The 17125-nt window shown below is 36.2% G+C and overlaps 1 protein-coding gene across 1 annotated transcript in view; it reads left to right on the forward strand.

Moving 5' to 3' along the window:
• The first annotated feature begins 10901 nt into the window (after nucleotides 1–10901).
• The window catches only part of LOC150095816 (outer mitochondrial transmembrane helix translocase-like), a 235029-nt gene continuing 228805 nt past the window's right edge, over nucleotides 10902–17125 (forward strand). The window contains exon 1 of the mRNA XM_090408910.1: nucleotides 10902–11143. Within this exon, the coding sequence (XP_090265036.1) occupies nucleotides 10973–11143 (171 nt within the window). The 5' untranslated portion in view covers nucleotides 10902–10972. The remainder of the gene's footprint in view (nucleotides 11144–17125) is intronic.

Raw genomic sequence — 17125 nt, forward strand, 5'->3', positions numbered from 1 at the left:
CGAGAAGTCACAGGTGGTCAGATCAGGTGAATAAGGCAGTCATGCAGTGGGAAACGAACAGCTGATCACTCTGGCGTCTGTGAAATGTTCTCGAAGAACCTCCTGTACAGATTAACTGATGTGTGGCGAGGCCCCATTCTGTATGAATGACTGACTCCATGCACAGGCACCATGATACCTCTCGGCAGTAACTGAACATGTCACACGACCTGACTGGTGAATGTCCTGAATGAAGAATAGTGCAACGATAAACAAAGCTGTAAACCCACACCACATAGTGGTGCAAAAGAACAGTTGGATTGCATGTGGATGTTAGGCCCATACCTGACAAGTGTAGGTATTCATAGCTCCATTCAGGTGAAAGTGAGCTTCACTGACACCTACACGGCATCAAACTCAACTCAAGCAAGGAATACTAAAGAAAATGACAGTCAACTTTTGAAGTCCTGTGGGTGCAACTCCTATATCAGGGTTATCTTGAATGGGTAGAAATGCAGAATCTTCTGTAGAATTTTTCAGACAGCTGTGTAAGGCACATCCATGTGTTTTGATACAGCAAGTGCACTGCAGTCATAGCCTGCTTCACAATGGCAGCAGCACATTCACTTGTAACCTATTGGTTTGAGACTTCTGCCAGGTCTTGATCCCAAAGATCCCATTTCTTCAAAACAACTAATCATTCATCACAGAGCACATGGAGATAGTGGACCTCATCAACATTTGTTCAGGTAACGAAATTCACAGAGTGAAAAAACAGCACTGCAATTGTTTGAGTAGTACATCTTAAGTAAAGCTAGTTGGAGCAAGATTAGTGCCATTGCTGTGAATTAACAAACAGAATGACGGGAAAAATCCTGTGTCCAGCTTTTTAAAACTTGCGTAGCACCTGCTGAGTTGTGTGATATGCAAATTCCATGCATTTAGAGCCTACAACACCCTTGGTGGTGAATTTTGAAACTTTTTTTTTTCTTTTCAGATATTGCTTCCACATGATGTACAATATATTCCTGCAAAGTCTCGCAGCATTTGGATTACTAGATAGTGCTCCATAAGCCCTTTGATGGTTTAATTTTGATCCAGGGATGCTTTAATTTTGATCCATGTACATGGAGTTCAGATGGAAAAGGGTTTGACTGATAAAATGACATTGATATCGAAGCCACACGGGAATGAGGGAGAGGGTAGCATACATCATAAATATTCCATATAGTGCATCAATTTCTTCAGGAAAATTATTCTCCATTTATAGCACAGCCAAATAATTTTAAAATATCTTGAGGGAAATTATTACGGAGCAAGTATTATGTATCTGTAAGAGGGATATTTGTAAAGAATAAAACTACATCAAAGTACATCTGTAGCAAAATTGGAAGAACAACAGAACATTGCATTCTTTGATTGCAAAATAACCAGATTTCGATTCTCATCATGACGAGCAGAATTTTTATGTGGGCTTTTCAATTGAATGTAAGTTTTTGGATCTCATACAGAAGCAGAAGGGATTTTTCTCTTGGAAACTTGAGTTTTTCATCCTGTGTACAGGTAAATCGGGGGCACAGTTTACAAACAAAAATACTATTTGTGATGGTGGTGGGCAGTAGATAGTGTAGTGTGCTAATGGCAGTAATGCTGTAGTTGGAGAATTAATTAGGGAAGACAGTGAGATGGATGTAGTAGAGTAGTGTGCCCTCCCACGATGATCTTGAACTTACTGGAGGTGTCACGTAATAATAATTAAAAGATGTATTGATGGTATGGAGGTGTCATGTAAGAATAATAATAATTAAAAGATTTATCGATGGTAATGTAAGTAAAGAAATCTGGTGACTTCTGTTATTTGCTTATAACTATGTCTGCCTCTTACGTATCTACATTTCATAATATTATGACAGGAGTGAACAACCAGAGGGAAAGCTGGATACCATATTACAGATGACAAACAGATCAAAGAACAGTACTTTACTGACCAGGCCTCAATGCAAGATACTATCAAAAATAATTTCATAACTTTAGTGGTGGGTGATATAGGTTAAGAGGTCAGCTGTGGATTCCAAAAATCACTGATCAACTAAGCAGAGAAGTTGACTGTTGATGACTTTCTTCATTATTCTGGAGAAAATCTATGTGACAGTATTCAATCAGTGCTTTGAGGAATTTCATCTTTTTTTTTTGGAGGAGGGGGATATGTTGATGTATATGCTGGCTTTCACAGCACGCAGCGATGTACGACAGTACAGAGGATTGTAGAGATGATACAGAACATGTGTTGGTTATTGGATGGAACTTATATGCATGTATAAATGTACACACCCACGTGACTTTTAATACTATCCATTATAAATGTCACTTGATAGACTGATCTTTGCAGAAAATTTAATGAAGTTCAGTTATATAAATACACAACTTTTAATACTGTCCATTATTTCTTGTGCATGTGTGCATGTGGGGGAAGCTGAATAATATGCTTAGGCCACTTATTAATGTAGGCTAAAAAACAAGATTCAAACAATGTTGAATTAAAATAACACACTAATGAACTTTTTAAATGTGTATGGATATGCAACTGTGTACTAATAAGAGAAATTTGACACATCTCAAATAAGATGGCACCCACTCTTTTGGAGTTACTTGTTATGTTTTCCACCAAAGAGTGGATTGTTAAATCCACATAGCTTTAACTTGAAATACTTCTGGTTTAAAATTAACATAAAACAAACTAATTAATACTCAAAGCCTTGCATAATTATTATTGGTTTCTCATGTCAAAAAGCGATTTTGACATTGATCCTTCTTAAAATTTAATGTGAAAAATAAAATTGAAAAACATCAATTCGGGGATAGGTTTCTTTAATAACAGTAAGGAATTTTAATTGTTCTTCATTCATTATGTAACAAATATCAAAAAATAACTTTTGGGGGGGAGCACAATTAAAAAACTACTGTTACCTTTCATTTCCTCTAAACATAGTGCCACCAAGTTTGACTGCACGGAGACATCACATGAAACACGAGATACCTCTTTCTTTTCACCATTTCATTCAAATGTTTAAATCTAGGCGTGCATATCTTATATTCTATAACAGGAAATGATTCGCGCAACCACCATTCCTTGCAGGAACGAAACAGTAAATAAATCACACATCCATGACAATATTTTCACACTGCCATCTGCACCAAAGTAAAGCTATCTAGACGTTCGAGCACAAAGTGCATTTTTTATGTTATCCAGTAAAAACTTAAAGGCATTCAAAAGAAGGAAAAACTCATCACTAACTAGTCAACAATTAAATATACTAATTTAGGTAACTTTTAAAAGTAACACTTCTCCTGTATATAAAGTCGTCAGAAACTTATAACTCGGGAAGCTGAGTTACCAGCAACTCTTCGAATATATATATATATATATATATATATATATATATATATATACACACACACACGTTTTTTCAAATTTATATATATATATATAAATTTGAAAAAACGTTTATATGTCGCATTTTTTGTCTTACCAGCCCAGAACTCGGGGGTTTGGGCGGCGGGGGGGGGGCCCTCCAGTATATATATAATCTTATAAACCGTTGCTAATGGATGGGCTGAAGACAAAAATTTGGATAGATGTTAAATGGGTCAACAACCTCCGAAATTGTTACAGTGCTCTTCTATAATGACAGGGGGAAGCGAAAACGAATCCTTGACAGAACATTCATGTATCTTGATGTAGAGTACGTGTCCTAGAGTACTTTGGTGAGGCGTCACGTAATAATAATAATAATTAATGAAATCAGTAATAACTGAGTACGTAGAGTCAGTTCTAGTAAAATAAAGAGTATGGTTCTTGAAATAAATATAAAGAGAGAAGTTAGTCAGGAACTTTCTGAAGTCTGGAACAAAGCTGGAGATTCTGGATGGAGCTGTTTTCAGTAGCTATTTAGAGATTGCTTTTGAGATGTGATGTTATGTAACAGAACACTGCTGATGTCTTATACACTAAGTGACGGACAATTGAATAGCTTCAGAAAGTATCAGTAAAACTTTAAAAGTTCTAAATAACACTGACAGAAGAGAGTTGAAATACTTTGCAGAGAAATAAAGAATGGAAAAAGGACTTCATAAAACAGTATTATAGGATAAAGTTCCTGCGAGAAAGAGGAAGTTGTCGACCATCAATGAGCTGAAAGGATGATGTGTGTGGAGTGATTGGCATTCGGATAGCTAAAACTTAAAGAAAGCCGTATGATAAAAACAATAGACTATAATACGTATGGTTCACTTTGCATCCTAGTAATCTGCTTAACGAAATCTAGCCAGGTAGTCATATAGATACATTATGGGATTTTCTATAGACTTTGGCTGGCCGAATGGTTAGCATATCCGCTCTCCAGCCAAAAGGCTAATTTGGGTTCGAATCCCGTCATTGCAGCATGAATGTTTGTGATTATCCGTGAAAATACTAATGGTGGTGGTGGTGGGCGTTGGTGATGATGGAATAGATGGCGTTGGTGTAGTTGATGATTGTAGTTGTTGTTGGTGGTGAATTGTGGGGTGGAGAGAGAATTGTAGAGCAAGCCTACAGTAAAGTCAAGGGATTTTGTGCACCTTTGCCATTTCCAACATCTTATCGTTGAGAAATTGGGTTTTCTGAAGTGGCTGCCTTAAAAACGAAATATAGGTTAAATTTTGTTTTTAAGACATAAAATAAAAATAATTTCAAAATTATTTTTATTTTTCAACATCATCACCATCATAAAATTCCTGATATATACACTCAATGGGTATATATCAGGAATTTCTATACAGCTAATTTAATGTTTCGACTAATTTCTCTCTTATTCCATATGAATTTATTGAATTGACTATTTACCATACCAGCTTTGTTGATTCTGTTATCTATTTCCAAATTTAATTTAACATCTTCACTAAAAGTCGTACCTAAGTAGATGAAATGTTTTACTTGTTCCACAGGTTCTCCGTTCACAAAGCAGGTGACATTTTCAATGATTCTGCGTATTTCATTGTTTTTTTATTGCTGACCATCATACGATATCTATTACAACAGTTATTCAATTTAGTCACATAATCTTGTAGATTTGTAGTGGATTTATTTAGAAGTATAACATCATCTGCATAAAGCAATGAGCTGAGATTAACATCTCCAATTTTGATATCATGTTTAATACCACTTTCCTTCATAATGCAACCCATATAGATAATGAATAACAGAGGAGATAATGTACATTCATGTCTCACACCAGAGTTAACATTAAATCACCTTCCTGTACTTCCTTCAATTCTAACTGCTTACTTACAACTCAAATAAATACTAAGTATTGCTTGATATAATGCCCCATTGACACCATATAACTGTAGCGTTTTGAATAACTTCTCTCTTGGCACCTTATCATATGTCTTTTCCAGATCTACAATGCTCTTTATACAGATATTTTTTATATTCCTATGATTTCTCAACTATCTGTTTGGAAATCTGTTCCTATCAGCCTCTATTTGGCCTGAATCCACATTGTTCTTCAGCTTTCCTTCCCCTATCCTTCTCAACCGTTTCTCAAGTATATCTGTGTAAATCATACCAGGTACACACATTGTAAAAAATACCTCTGTAATCTCACATGTAGTTGTATTTCTTTATTTTATATATAGGTTCTATGAGAGCTCTACTCCAATGATCTTTAATTCGTCTCTCTCTCCAGGTCTTCTGAACTATGCAGTGCAGCCACTATAAGACTTTTATACCTCAGTACTTGAGCATTTCTGGTTGAATATCATCTGCCCCTGCTGCTTTTCCACATTTCAGGCCTTTGATGGCTTTTTCTACTTCACGTTTGGATATGTATTCCTGACTGCATGCCTTGTAAGTGTTTTTTTACCATAGTGCTATCATCACTGCTTGTTTGATTTAGCAATTTTTCGAAATAATTATTCCATACTTCAAGGATATATTTTTCACCTGTTTTCTCGCGTTTTCAGTAGCTGTTTAGGAAATGCTTTTGAGATGTGGTGTTATGTAATAGAATACTGTTTATGTCTCATATACCGATAGTTTCATTCTCATTCTCCTGTCTCATTCTAATGTTTCATTCCCTCTTAAAACTAATACATTTATTCCAGCGATGCTACAGCAACATTATCCCATCTCTGTAGAGTTTCTCATTATGATCTTGAAAATACCCCTCTACAGCTGCAATCACCTCTTGATTCGAATCAAAACGCTGACCAGCGAGGAAGAGTTTAATTTTGGGAAGACATAGGATTCTCAGAGAGAGAGAGACAAATCTGTGGAATGGGGTGGATGTTCAAATAATTCCTAGTGGTGATTCCTTAATTTTCCAATTGCCAGAACACTTTTGTGGGCGGGTGCATTGTCCTGATGAAATATGATTTTTTTTTTCTGACGAAATGTTTCGTCTAGTCTGGTTATCAGATTGGAGTAATATTCCTCAGTTATTGTTTTACCCTTTTTAAGATAATTAATAAACAAAATGGCTTTAGCATCGCAAAACTGATGGAACTGACTTTGTCTTCTTTGGCGCTGAAAAACTAGCTTTTGCCCACTGTTTTGACTGCTGTTTGGATTCTGGTGGGTAATGTTGAATCCAAGTCTAATCCATAGTAATAAATCGAAGCATAAAATTAGTTTTATTCTTGTTAAGACGCTCCAAGCACTGTTCAGAGATTTTCGTGTGAGTGCGTTTTTCATCTGCTTCTGAACAAGCGTAATTCTGAGTAACTCAGAAGTTATTCTGAGCTCATTTGTAATTCTTCATGCAAAATATATCTTACTTGTTCTTTTGAAATACCTATAGTCTCAGCAATTTCTCGCACTTTGACACACCGGTCATCCAATAACATATCGTAAACGTGACCAATAATTTCTGGTGTTGTTATTAGAAGAACGTCCTTTTTTGGACGTTCTTCACGTGGATCATCTTCAAGGCTGGTACGGCCACGTTTAAACTTGTCAGCCCATTTTTAGTTGTCGAAAACGAAGGATAAGGGTGCCGATAAACCTATGCACTTCGAATGATTTAATTTTTCGTTAAACCTTCCTTTATGAAGAATTTTATAACTGTACGATAATTAATTTTATCCATTTCAAGGGATACAGACAACACTTTTGCTTGAGGCAGCTGTATAAAACAAACTATTTGATAGAATGACTTGCAGTTTCACATGGATGCTTATGACAGATGTTCCAACTTAGAAAAAAAAATCTTGCCCATAGTGTTGCCATCTATGTTCGAGATCGAGAACGTTTTAGCCCACCCTCCTAGATCTCAGTTATTATTTGACACCTCCAGGGAGTCCAAAGATTCATCAATGGAGAGTGTGCCAAAGCATCGAACGATTAATTCCCTTCCAACAACTAACCGCAATCAATCGTGCTTAACGTTTGCGAGCCATTATTAGCAGAGGCTCTACGAATCGAACAACGAGAACTAATAATGTAAATTTCCAATGTACCACCATCATATAAAAAACTTTGATCTGCAACGCAGGTTCAAGGAAGCCATTAATTTTCGAGATTCATTTAATTAGCTTCTCGGAATATTTTGCAATATTGATATGTTCCCTTAAGTGTAACTAGTTTAATCAATATATTGGATTTTATACATTTTATTATTTTATTTTCTGAGTGCATTTTATGTTTTTGCTTTTAAATTATTCGTGTGTCAATAAATAGTTTCAATAAATGCTTTTGTTTCAGTTTATCGTTTAATTTCCACATTCTTCGCCTTACATTTTATTCGGTTTTTTAATGGCCGTTCAAATTTTTTAATTTTCGAACTTTTGCTGTGATCATTTCTTTCGAAATCTCGTCATTTACTGTTTCTTTTCCTTTTATTTCTGATTATGTTTCCTTTTTCAATTCATTTATATTATGTTCACCAGGATTTTCCCTGATGGACTTCCATAATTCGAGTGTTTCTTTCTTTTTTTGTTGCGATTTTTTCATTGCATCTGTATTTTATATTATTATTTGAAATCTGCAGGGAGTCATGCAGTCATCGTGAGATTTTCCTGCATAAATGGGAAGAAATGAGCCGAAATTATAGATTTTGTACGCCCTGATGATTATACAGGGTGTTCGGGATAAATTTGACAGTTTCGTAAGGAAAAAGAAAATCTTCTTTGTATCTATTAAATTTAATGAATTGACAAAAAAACATTACAGGCAGAGTTAATTACAATACTATCAACAAGATTTACTCAAAATAACCACCATTAGCATCGATCACAGCTTCAATTCTGCTTCAGAACCTCGAACAAGCTGATGCTACAGTCTCCCTGGGAAGGGCCGCAAAAACTGTTTTAATTTTATCCATTAACTGGGCTTTTGTATTACTGGAAGTGCGATTGGTGTCTTTTTCAACTGCGCCCCATACAAAATAATCCATGGGGTTAAGGTCTGGGGAGTTTGGAGGCCAAACATTTGGACTGGTGAAGTCGTAGAAATTTTCAGACAACCATTTTTGACTTTTCCCAGAGGTGTGGCAAGGGGCCGAATCCTGCTGCCATACATACGGCCTACCATTGGCTACCCTTGTTATCCAGGGCTTGACTACAGTTAGCAACTCCACGAACAAAGCCCGAATTCCAATGCCAGGGTTCTTCAACACCTGTTCCTGCAGATTTGCGAGGAATTCTGCTGTACGAACGCAATCAGATCGTCTGCTAGGGATCTTTCTTCTTGCTACATCCTCGTAGTCACCATTGCAAGTCTCTAGTTCATGCCTGATTGTTTTTACTGTATTCAGGGAGCATTGGGCAGCAGTCGTAATATCCTTATTTTGATGGCGGGCACGAATCATCATGATACAAGTTATTCTCTTCCATGATTCAGGTGGGTTCCAGCTATCCATCCTTTCTGACATCTTGTATATGAATGAAGAAGGGTCCAAACTTTTAAATGAAGAGAAGTGTGTGTTAATACATGTAACTTACGGAAAAATATAATTAATTATAAATATGTCAAATTTATCCCGAACACCCTGTATATAACTTTTAATTATAAATTAAAAAGCAACATTTTCTTGCATTAGCTTTTCAGTAGTACATTTGCTTGTTATAATTATTAAATAATATGCTAATTCCTCTTATTCCTTGTAGGGAGTATCGAGGCCCTTTTAGCCCTATCTAACCTTTCGATACCGAATGGAGAATTTATTCACTGGTAACCACTCAGATAATTAGCTCAAGGCTATCACTATTTTAAAGAGTCATCCAGACTGTAATCAAGTGCCGCCATCTTGTGATTCTTAATTGTATTTCAATATGTCATGCTTGAAATAGCGTGTGTTAAGTTCGATTTTATAGAATTTATCTTGTGATAATTCTATTTTCTGGAGAAATTTTCCTGTGTAGAAAATGCCTGTGTAGCTCAGTGGATGTGGCGTTTGCACACCACCGCGCTTGGCCGCACGAAGGAAGACTTCATTTCGAGTCTAGTCGGCGACTAGAGGAAATTTTTCTAAGTCTTTTTTTGGCCGGTTCCCGAGTTAGTCGATCTCTGGCACGGGCAAGCAGGTTTTTCCTCCCGGAAACTCGGGTTTTTCGTCCTGTAAACTCAAGAAAATCGACCGTAGAACCCACATTATTTCAGACATTAAATATATTGTGTTAGGGTTAGAGACCACGAGATGGCGGCACATTTGAGCCGTCTCTCTTCACTGCGTACCGCTTAATTAGTGATAGCTTTGGGCCATCTGTCTCTGATTGGGTACCAGTGGAGATTGAACTGCCCACTCAGTCTCCAAAAGTTAGATAGGGCTAAATGGCTTCGCCTACTCCCGTATACGGGAATAAAAAGGCGTTAGCTGATTTTTTTTTTTTTAGGAGAAATTTTCCGCCTTTTCGTTCCTTTCATCTTAATAAACAGACAAAGCGGCTAGAATTATAATATACGTAATCTAATAACAATGCACTGTACTCATTGCCTTAGCTTTAGAAGCATAGTTAGATTTTTGGTCTTCTTGGCCAATTGGTAGTGCTTTTTAGTGTGTCAAATTCGATAATTGGTGTTTTACCAGTAATCTACTTTTGCACAGTTATCGTACTGTTACAAGTTACCTTTTAACCTTGGTGTCCTTGCCAAATGTCATTAAGATGCTAGTTACCTGCTTAGCAAAACGTCATAGTAATGAATGTTCTGGAATAATTGGCAGCTAAGGATGTTGCTTTAAGTCCTTTTAAATGATAAGCATAACATTTTGTTCATTAAGACTTTCTCGATCAGCACACATGTTGTAGGCTGATTTTGATAAATTCTTAACAACCCGCTCGCTAAAATAAAATGAACACTCTCCTGGTTCTTCCTTTGTGAGAATTACAACACACCGAAATGAATTCCATTACCAGCGAGCGTCTGCTCAGTTTTACATATACCGTTTCAAGAATGAACGTTTCGTTGTGAAACGTTCATTCAAGTCCTTATTAGATTCATTACAATTCTAGAAGCTCGAATTCTTTGTTTGCAAAATTAAGTGGATGTTTTTTAAAAAATAATATACTTGTACAATTGCTAACTGCCGCGTAGAGAAGAGAGCAGAAGAAAAGAAGCTTAAAGGTGCCGAAAGGAGTGTGTTCCTGCTGGATTTTCTGTCACCAAATAGAAATTACTGCCCAAGTTCCGCCATTGCGTATTGCAGCTCTTCATTTTATAGCCATTGTCGTTTAGCAACTGGTTTGGATTTTTTTTTTTTTTAAATTTTATAATCAGTTCACGCGAACAGTGCGGGCCTTCTCCAGCACATCACTGTGTACACCGTAAGATGTATGCAGTAAAATCATAAGAAAAGTGAATGATCTGTCAACGTTGCATCAACTACATCCTTGGGCTGCAAGTCGGCTGATACTACCCTTATTTATTATACATAAAACTTGTGTTTCTCAGTTGTTGAAAAAGCTAGAATAGTTTTTGTTTTCAATGGAGTGATTGAAAAGTAACGTGTTTGGTTAAATGAATATGCCCGGCGAAAGGATAAATGTTTCATCGCCTTTGACTAGAAATGAGTTAATTGGTTTGGTGTTTAGGCTTACATTATTTGGTGCATTAACTTATTTTGGTATCCGTTGGATGGTGAATGCTATAGATCCAACTCGAAAGCAAAAGATCGAAGCTCAAAAACGGGTAATAGTTATTGCTGGATTTTGTAGTTTTCTAGGTATGATATACGATTTGAGCAATGTGTGTCTGTCCGTACGAGTTGAAATGAGAGAGTGTCCGTACGTCGGTACTTTTCGTATCGATGAAGAATGTACATCATGGGAAATATCAGAATTTTCATACCTGGAAAATATAGTCGCATAGTGCACAACCACATATAAATACATTCCAGTTGAAATCGGATGTATCGTCTCCAGTCTAGTACTCGAGAACGTGAAGGAAACCTTTAACCTGATTTTTATTCCCCTTCAATTTAAAAACTAAATAAAATTGAAAAAATAAAGCTTTATGTTTCGTTTATTCAAATTCCTATTGTCCTCTGATATTTCGACGATAAGTCGAAATATCAGAGGATTATATCCAATATAATCATATTGGACGACAATGTTTATTGTAGTACATGTTTGATTCTATAATTGAAACTTATGTAATTCCTCCTGTCTATCAGGATCTGCAAATGTCATTTCCTAAAGAAATGTCATTTGCAGATCCTAAATTGCCATTTGTAAATCTGAAAGAAAACCAGGCTACTGATTCTGTGGACAGAAGCTACATGCAGCCCAGACCTAGGTTTTATATGTGTATACTGTATTGTAATTATACCTTATTTTTGCCTACATGTCACTGCCTTCTTCAGTATTCACAATCCGTTTGATGTTTCCCCAATATACGTGTGTAGAGGTGTTGCCTCCAACATGATTTCCCCAATATATATACCCCTCCCCCCATACTTTATTCTCTCCACATTCAAAATATCCTGACCAGTTTTATACTCTGTAATTAATATTTATTTTAAATATATTTTTTTTAATCAATGCAGCTTACTACAATTGTTCCTTTCAACTCTATTTTGCAATATCATATACTTCAGCTGTGACTGAGATAACAAGCTGATATGTGCATCGATTTATGACTCGTTATTTTGATTCATATTTTTAATATAGTTAATGGTGTATCTCCCTGACTCTGCATAATGTTGGGTTTATTTAATTTTTTATGTTAAAATTGTTTTCTTACAGAGGATATATGGAGTAAACAAGTGAATGAGAGTTAGTGGTGATGTTTGCAGGAATAAATTATTGTTGCCCAGGAGAAGAAGAATGCAGAGATGGATGTCAGGAGATTATTGTGGAATATGAGCCAGTGTAGCAGCAAAGGTAGTCAGCATGTTGCCTGGTTATGATCGCGACGTGTTGAGATAATTGTTATTAACACCAGATCTCCAAGAAGTCAAGAGACTCATTGTGAGGTATGCACTGTTATATACGAAGCCTATCAAACCTTGCTTTAAACTCATTCAATGGATCTGCATTCATCACAATGTCAGGCCATGCATTCCATTCACTAACCACTCTCCATGCAAAGAACCTTCTCACATCCTCCTTAGTATACTATAATGAATTTAGTTTAATCCTTTATCCAAGTGTGATAAAGGATTTTTATCACACTTGGATAAAGTGTGATAAAACCTTTGCAAGGAGTTGCCCGGTGTTGTACCACTTTACCCCAGAAGATCTTTAGTCCTGAAGATCCTTTCAGGTGCAAACTTTGTTTGCTCACACTTGGATAAAGGATTAAACTAAATTTATTATAGTCTAACCAAGTGAAAAATAAATTTTCAACCCTCATACAGCTGTCTTTTTCTACACCTTTCTCCCATTTAATCCCTTCTCCTTCTCACAAGGCTTTGCAAACTATTCCTCCAATCTTCCTTCATATTCCACATCCTAAAGATCACTTACCAACTTAGTCCTGAAGATCCTTTCAGGTGCAAACTTTGTTTGCTCACACTTGGATAAAGGATTAAACTAAATTTATTATAGTCTAACCAAGTGAAAAATAAACTTTCGACCCTCCTTATACAGCTGTCTTTTTCTACACCTTTCTCCCATTTAATCCCTTCTCCTTCTCACAAGGCTTTGCAAACTATTCCTCCAATCTTCCTTCATATTCCACATCCTAAAGATCACTTACCAACTTAGTCCTGAAGATCCTTTCAGGTGCAAACTTTGTTTGCTCACACTTGGATAAAGGATTAAACTAAATTTATTATAGTCTAACCAAGTGAAAAATAAATTTTCAACCCTCCTTATACAGCTGTCTTTTTCTACACCTTTCTCCCATTTAATCCCTTCTCCTTCTCACAAGGCTTTGCAAACTATTCCTCCTTCATATTCCACATCCTAAAGATCACTTACCAACTTAGTCCTGAAGATCCTTTCAGGTGCAAACTTTGTTTGCTCACACTTGGATAAAGGATTAAACTAAATTTATTATAGTCTAACCAAGTGAAAAATAAACTTTCGACCCTCCTTATACAGCTGTCTTTTTCTACACCTTTCTCCCATTTAATCCCTTCTCCTTCTCACAAGGCTTTGCAAACTATTCCTCCAATCTTCCTTCATATTCCACATCCTAAAGATCACTTACCAACTTAGTCCTGAAGATCCTTTCAGGTGCAAACTTTGTTTGCTCACACTTGGATAAAGGATTAAACTAAATTTATTATAGTCTAACCAAGTGAAAAATAAATTTTCAACCCTCCTTATACAGCTGTCTTTTTCTACACCTTTCTCCCATTTAATCCCTTCTCCTTCTCACAAGGCTTTGCAAACTATTCCTCCTTCATATTCCACATCCTAAAGATCACTTACCAACTTAGTCCTGAAGATCCTTTCAGGTGCAAACTTTGTTTGCTCACACTTGGATAAAGGATTAAACTAAATTTATTATAGTCTAACCAAGTGAAAAATAAACTTTCGACCCTCCTTATACAGCTGTCTTTTTCTACACCTTTCTCCCATTTAATCCCTTCTCCTTCTCACAAGGCTTTGCAAACTATTCCTCCAATCTTCCTTCATATTCCACATCCTAAAGATCACTTACCAACTTAGTCCTGAAGATCCTTTCAGGTGCAAACTTTGTTTACTCACACTTGGATAAAGGATTAAACTAAATTTATTATAGTCTAACCAAGTGAAAAATAAATTTTCAACCCTCCTTATACAGCTGTCTTTTTCTACACCTTTCTCCCATTTAATCCCTTCTCCTTCTCACAAGGCTTTGCAAACTATTCCTCCTTCATATTCCACATCCTAAAGATCACTTACCAACTTAGTCCTGAAGATCCTTTCAGGTGCAAACTTTGTTTGCTCACACTTGGATAAAGGATTAAACTAAATTTATTATAGTCTAACCAAGTGAAAAATAAACTTTCGACCCTCCTTATACAGCTGTCTTTTTCTACACCTTTCTCCCATTTAATCCCTTCTCCTTCTCACAAGGCTTTGCAAACTATTCCTCCAATCTTCCTTCATATTCCACATCCTAAAGATCACTTACCAACTTAGTCCTGAAGATCCTTTCAGGTGCAAACTTTGTTTGCTCACACTTGGATAAAGAATTAAACTAAATTTATTATAGTCTAACCAAGTGAAAAATAAATTTTCAACCCTCCTTATACAGCTGTCTTTTTCTACACCTTTCTCCTATTTAATCCCTTCTCCTTCTCACAAGGCTTTGCAAACTATTCCTCCAATCTTCCTTCATATTCCACATCCTAAAGATCACTTACCAACTTAGTGTTCGCCGGACCTTTTCCAATATTTTTGTTGCTCCTGTCCACAGAAGGTTATTGCAGACCTATAATACATTTTGTACTATGTTGGCTGAGGATTTTTTTTCTGTTTTTATCATTTATATATTTTTTCATCATCATCATCATCAAATTCCTGCCATGTACCCTCGAGGGGTGTACAGGATATGATAGTACTACATGAAAAAAAATTACATCGTTACTAACTTTCTAACTACAATTTTCCTCCAAATCAGTCTGTTAGTTGTCAAGACTCCAACATTATCAGATCTTATATTTCTATTGTCTAAGGCACTTTGTACTGTATCAATACACCTATATCTTGGCCTTCCTCTGGGTCGTTTTGCTGCCAACCTGGCAGAGAACACTTGTTTTGCTAATCTTTCTTCGCCCTTGTTTAAGTGATCATACCACCTGAGATTAACTCTGCTAATGCATTCGTGGATGTTGACAATGTCAAGTTCTTTCCTAATGTTGTCGTTTTTAATATGATATTGCAATTGATGCCATCTGTTCACACCTATTATCTTTCTCAGGACTCTCATATCTGCAGTCTCTAGTCTTTGGTCAAGTGTTTTACTTCTGACCCAGCTCTCAGATCCATAAGTTAAAACTGGTTTGAACACTGTCTTGTATACAGCTAATTTAGTGTTCTGACTAATTTCTCTCTTATTCCATATGAATTTATTTAATTGACTTCCTACTATACCAGCTTTGTTGATTCTGTTGTCTATTTCCATATTTAATTTACCATCTTCACTAAAAATCATGCCAATTAGCTGAAATATTTTACTTGTTCAACAAGTTTCCCGTTCACAACACAGTTCACATTTTCAACAATTCTACCTATTTTCATTGTATTTGTCTTTTTAATGCTGACCTTCATACCATATCTATTACAACAGTTATTCAATTTAGTCAGGGAATCTTGCAAACTTGTAGCGGATTTATTCAGAAGTATAACATCATCCGCATAAAGCAAAGAGCTGACATTAACATCTCCAATTCTGATATCATGTTGAATACCACTTTCCTTCATAATGTGATCCATATAGATAATGAATAACAGAGGGGATAATGTACATCCTTCTCTCACACCAGATTTAACATTAAACCATCTTCCTGTACTTCCTGCAATTCTAACTGCTGACTTACAACTCAAATACAGACTAAGTATTGCTTGATATAATGCACCATTGACACCATATAACTGCAGCGTATTGAATAGCTTCTCTCTTGGCACCTTGTCATATGCCTTTTCCAAATCGACAAAACTTAAATACAGATCGTTGTTATATTCCCATTCTTTATCGACTATTTGTCGTAAAGTGAAGATCTGATCCTGACAGCCTCTATTTGGCCTGAATCCAGCTTGTTCTTCACCAAGCTTTTCTTCCACAATTCATCTAGACCCTTTCTCAAGTATACTTGCATAGATCTTGCCAGGAACAATCAGTAGGGAAATACCTCTGTAATTCTCACATTCAGTTTTATTTCCCTTTTTATATATGGGTACTATGAGAGCTCTACTCCAATCATCGGGAATTCGTCTCTCTGTCCAGGCTTTCTGAACTATGCAGTGCATCCACTGTAAGACTCTTATACCATCATACTTCAGCATTTCTGGTCGATTATCATCTACCCCTGCTGCCTTACCACATTTCAAGCCTTTGATGGCTTTTTCTACTTCAAGTATGGATATGTATTCCTGACTGCATGCCTGGTCAGTGTTTTTTACCACTGTGCTGTCATCACTGCTTGTTTCATTTAGCAGTTTTTCAAAGTAATTACTTCATACTTGAAGGATATCTTTCTCTCCCGTTTTCATGTCACCTTTATCATCTCTAACTCTTTTTACAGTACTCTTTCCTCCATTCCTGAGCTTCTTCAACAACCTCCAGAATATTTTGTATTTTGCCACCTTCTTGATATTTATTTTCTATATTCTTGCCAATGTCCTCCCATGACTTTTGTTTAGCTAGTTGTACACACTCTTTAGCTTTCTTACATTTGTCTCTCTAAGAGCACAAGCTGACTTATTTGACAGAAACCTTTGATATGCTTTCTTCTTTTCCTTCACTGTCTCTTTAACTTTCTGTGTCCACCAGGGAGTTCTGATTTTTTTATCCTTGCAGACAACCTCACCACATGCCTCTCTGGCAGAATCAATCAATGTTTTCTTGAGAGTTTGCCACTGAATCTCCAAGGTTTGATTCCTGTTCTCAAACTCTTTCAATTTTTCTTCAATAATCTTTGTGTATTTTAGTGTACAGTTCACATCTGAGAGCTGCTCAACTTTTATTCGCTTTAAAACTTTCTTAAATGTTATTCTTTTCAATATAAAATTCAAT

The sequence above is a fragment of the Typopeltis vanoorti genome, chromosome 19 (genome assembly GCF_054136105.1).
Source record: "Typopeltis vanoorti isolate ZY-2024b chromosome 19, IOZ_Tvanoo_1.0, whole genome shotgun sequence".
NCBI lineage: Eukaryota > Metazoa > Arthropoda > Arachnida > Uropygi > Thelyphonidae > Typopeltis > Typopeltis vanoorti.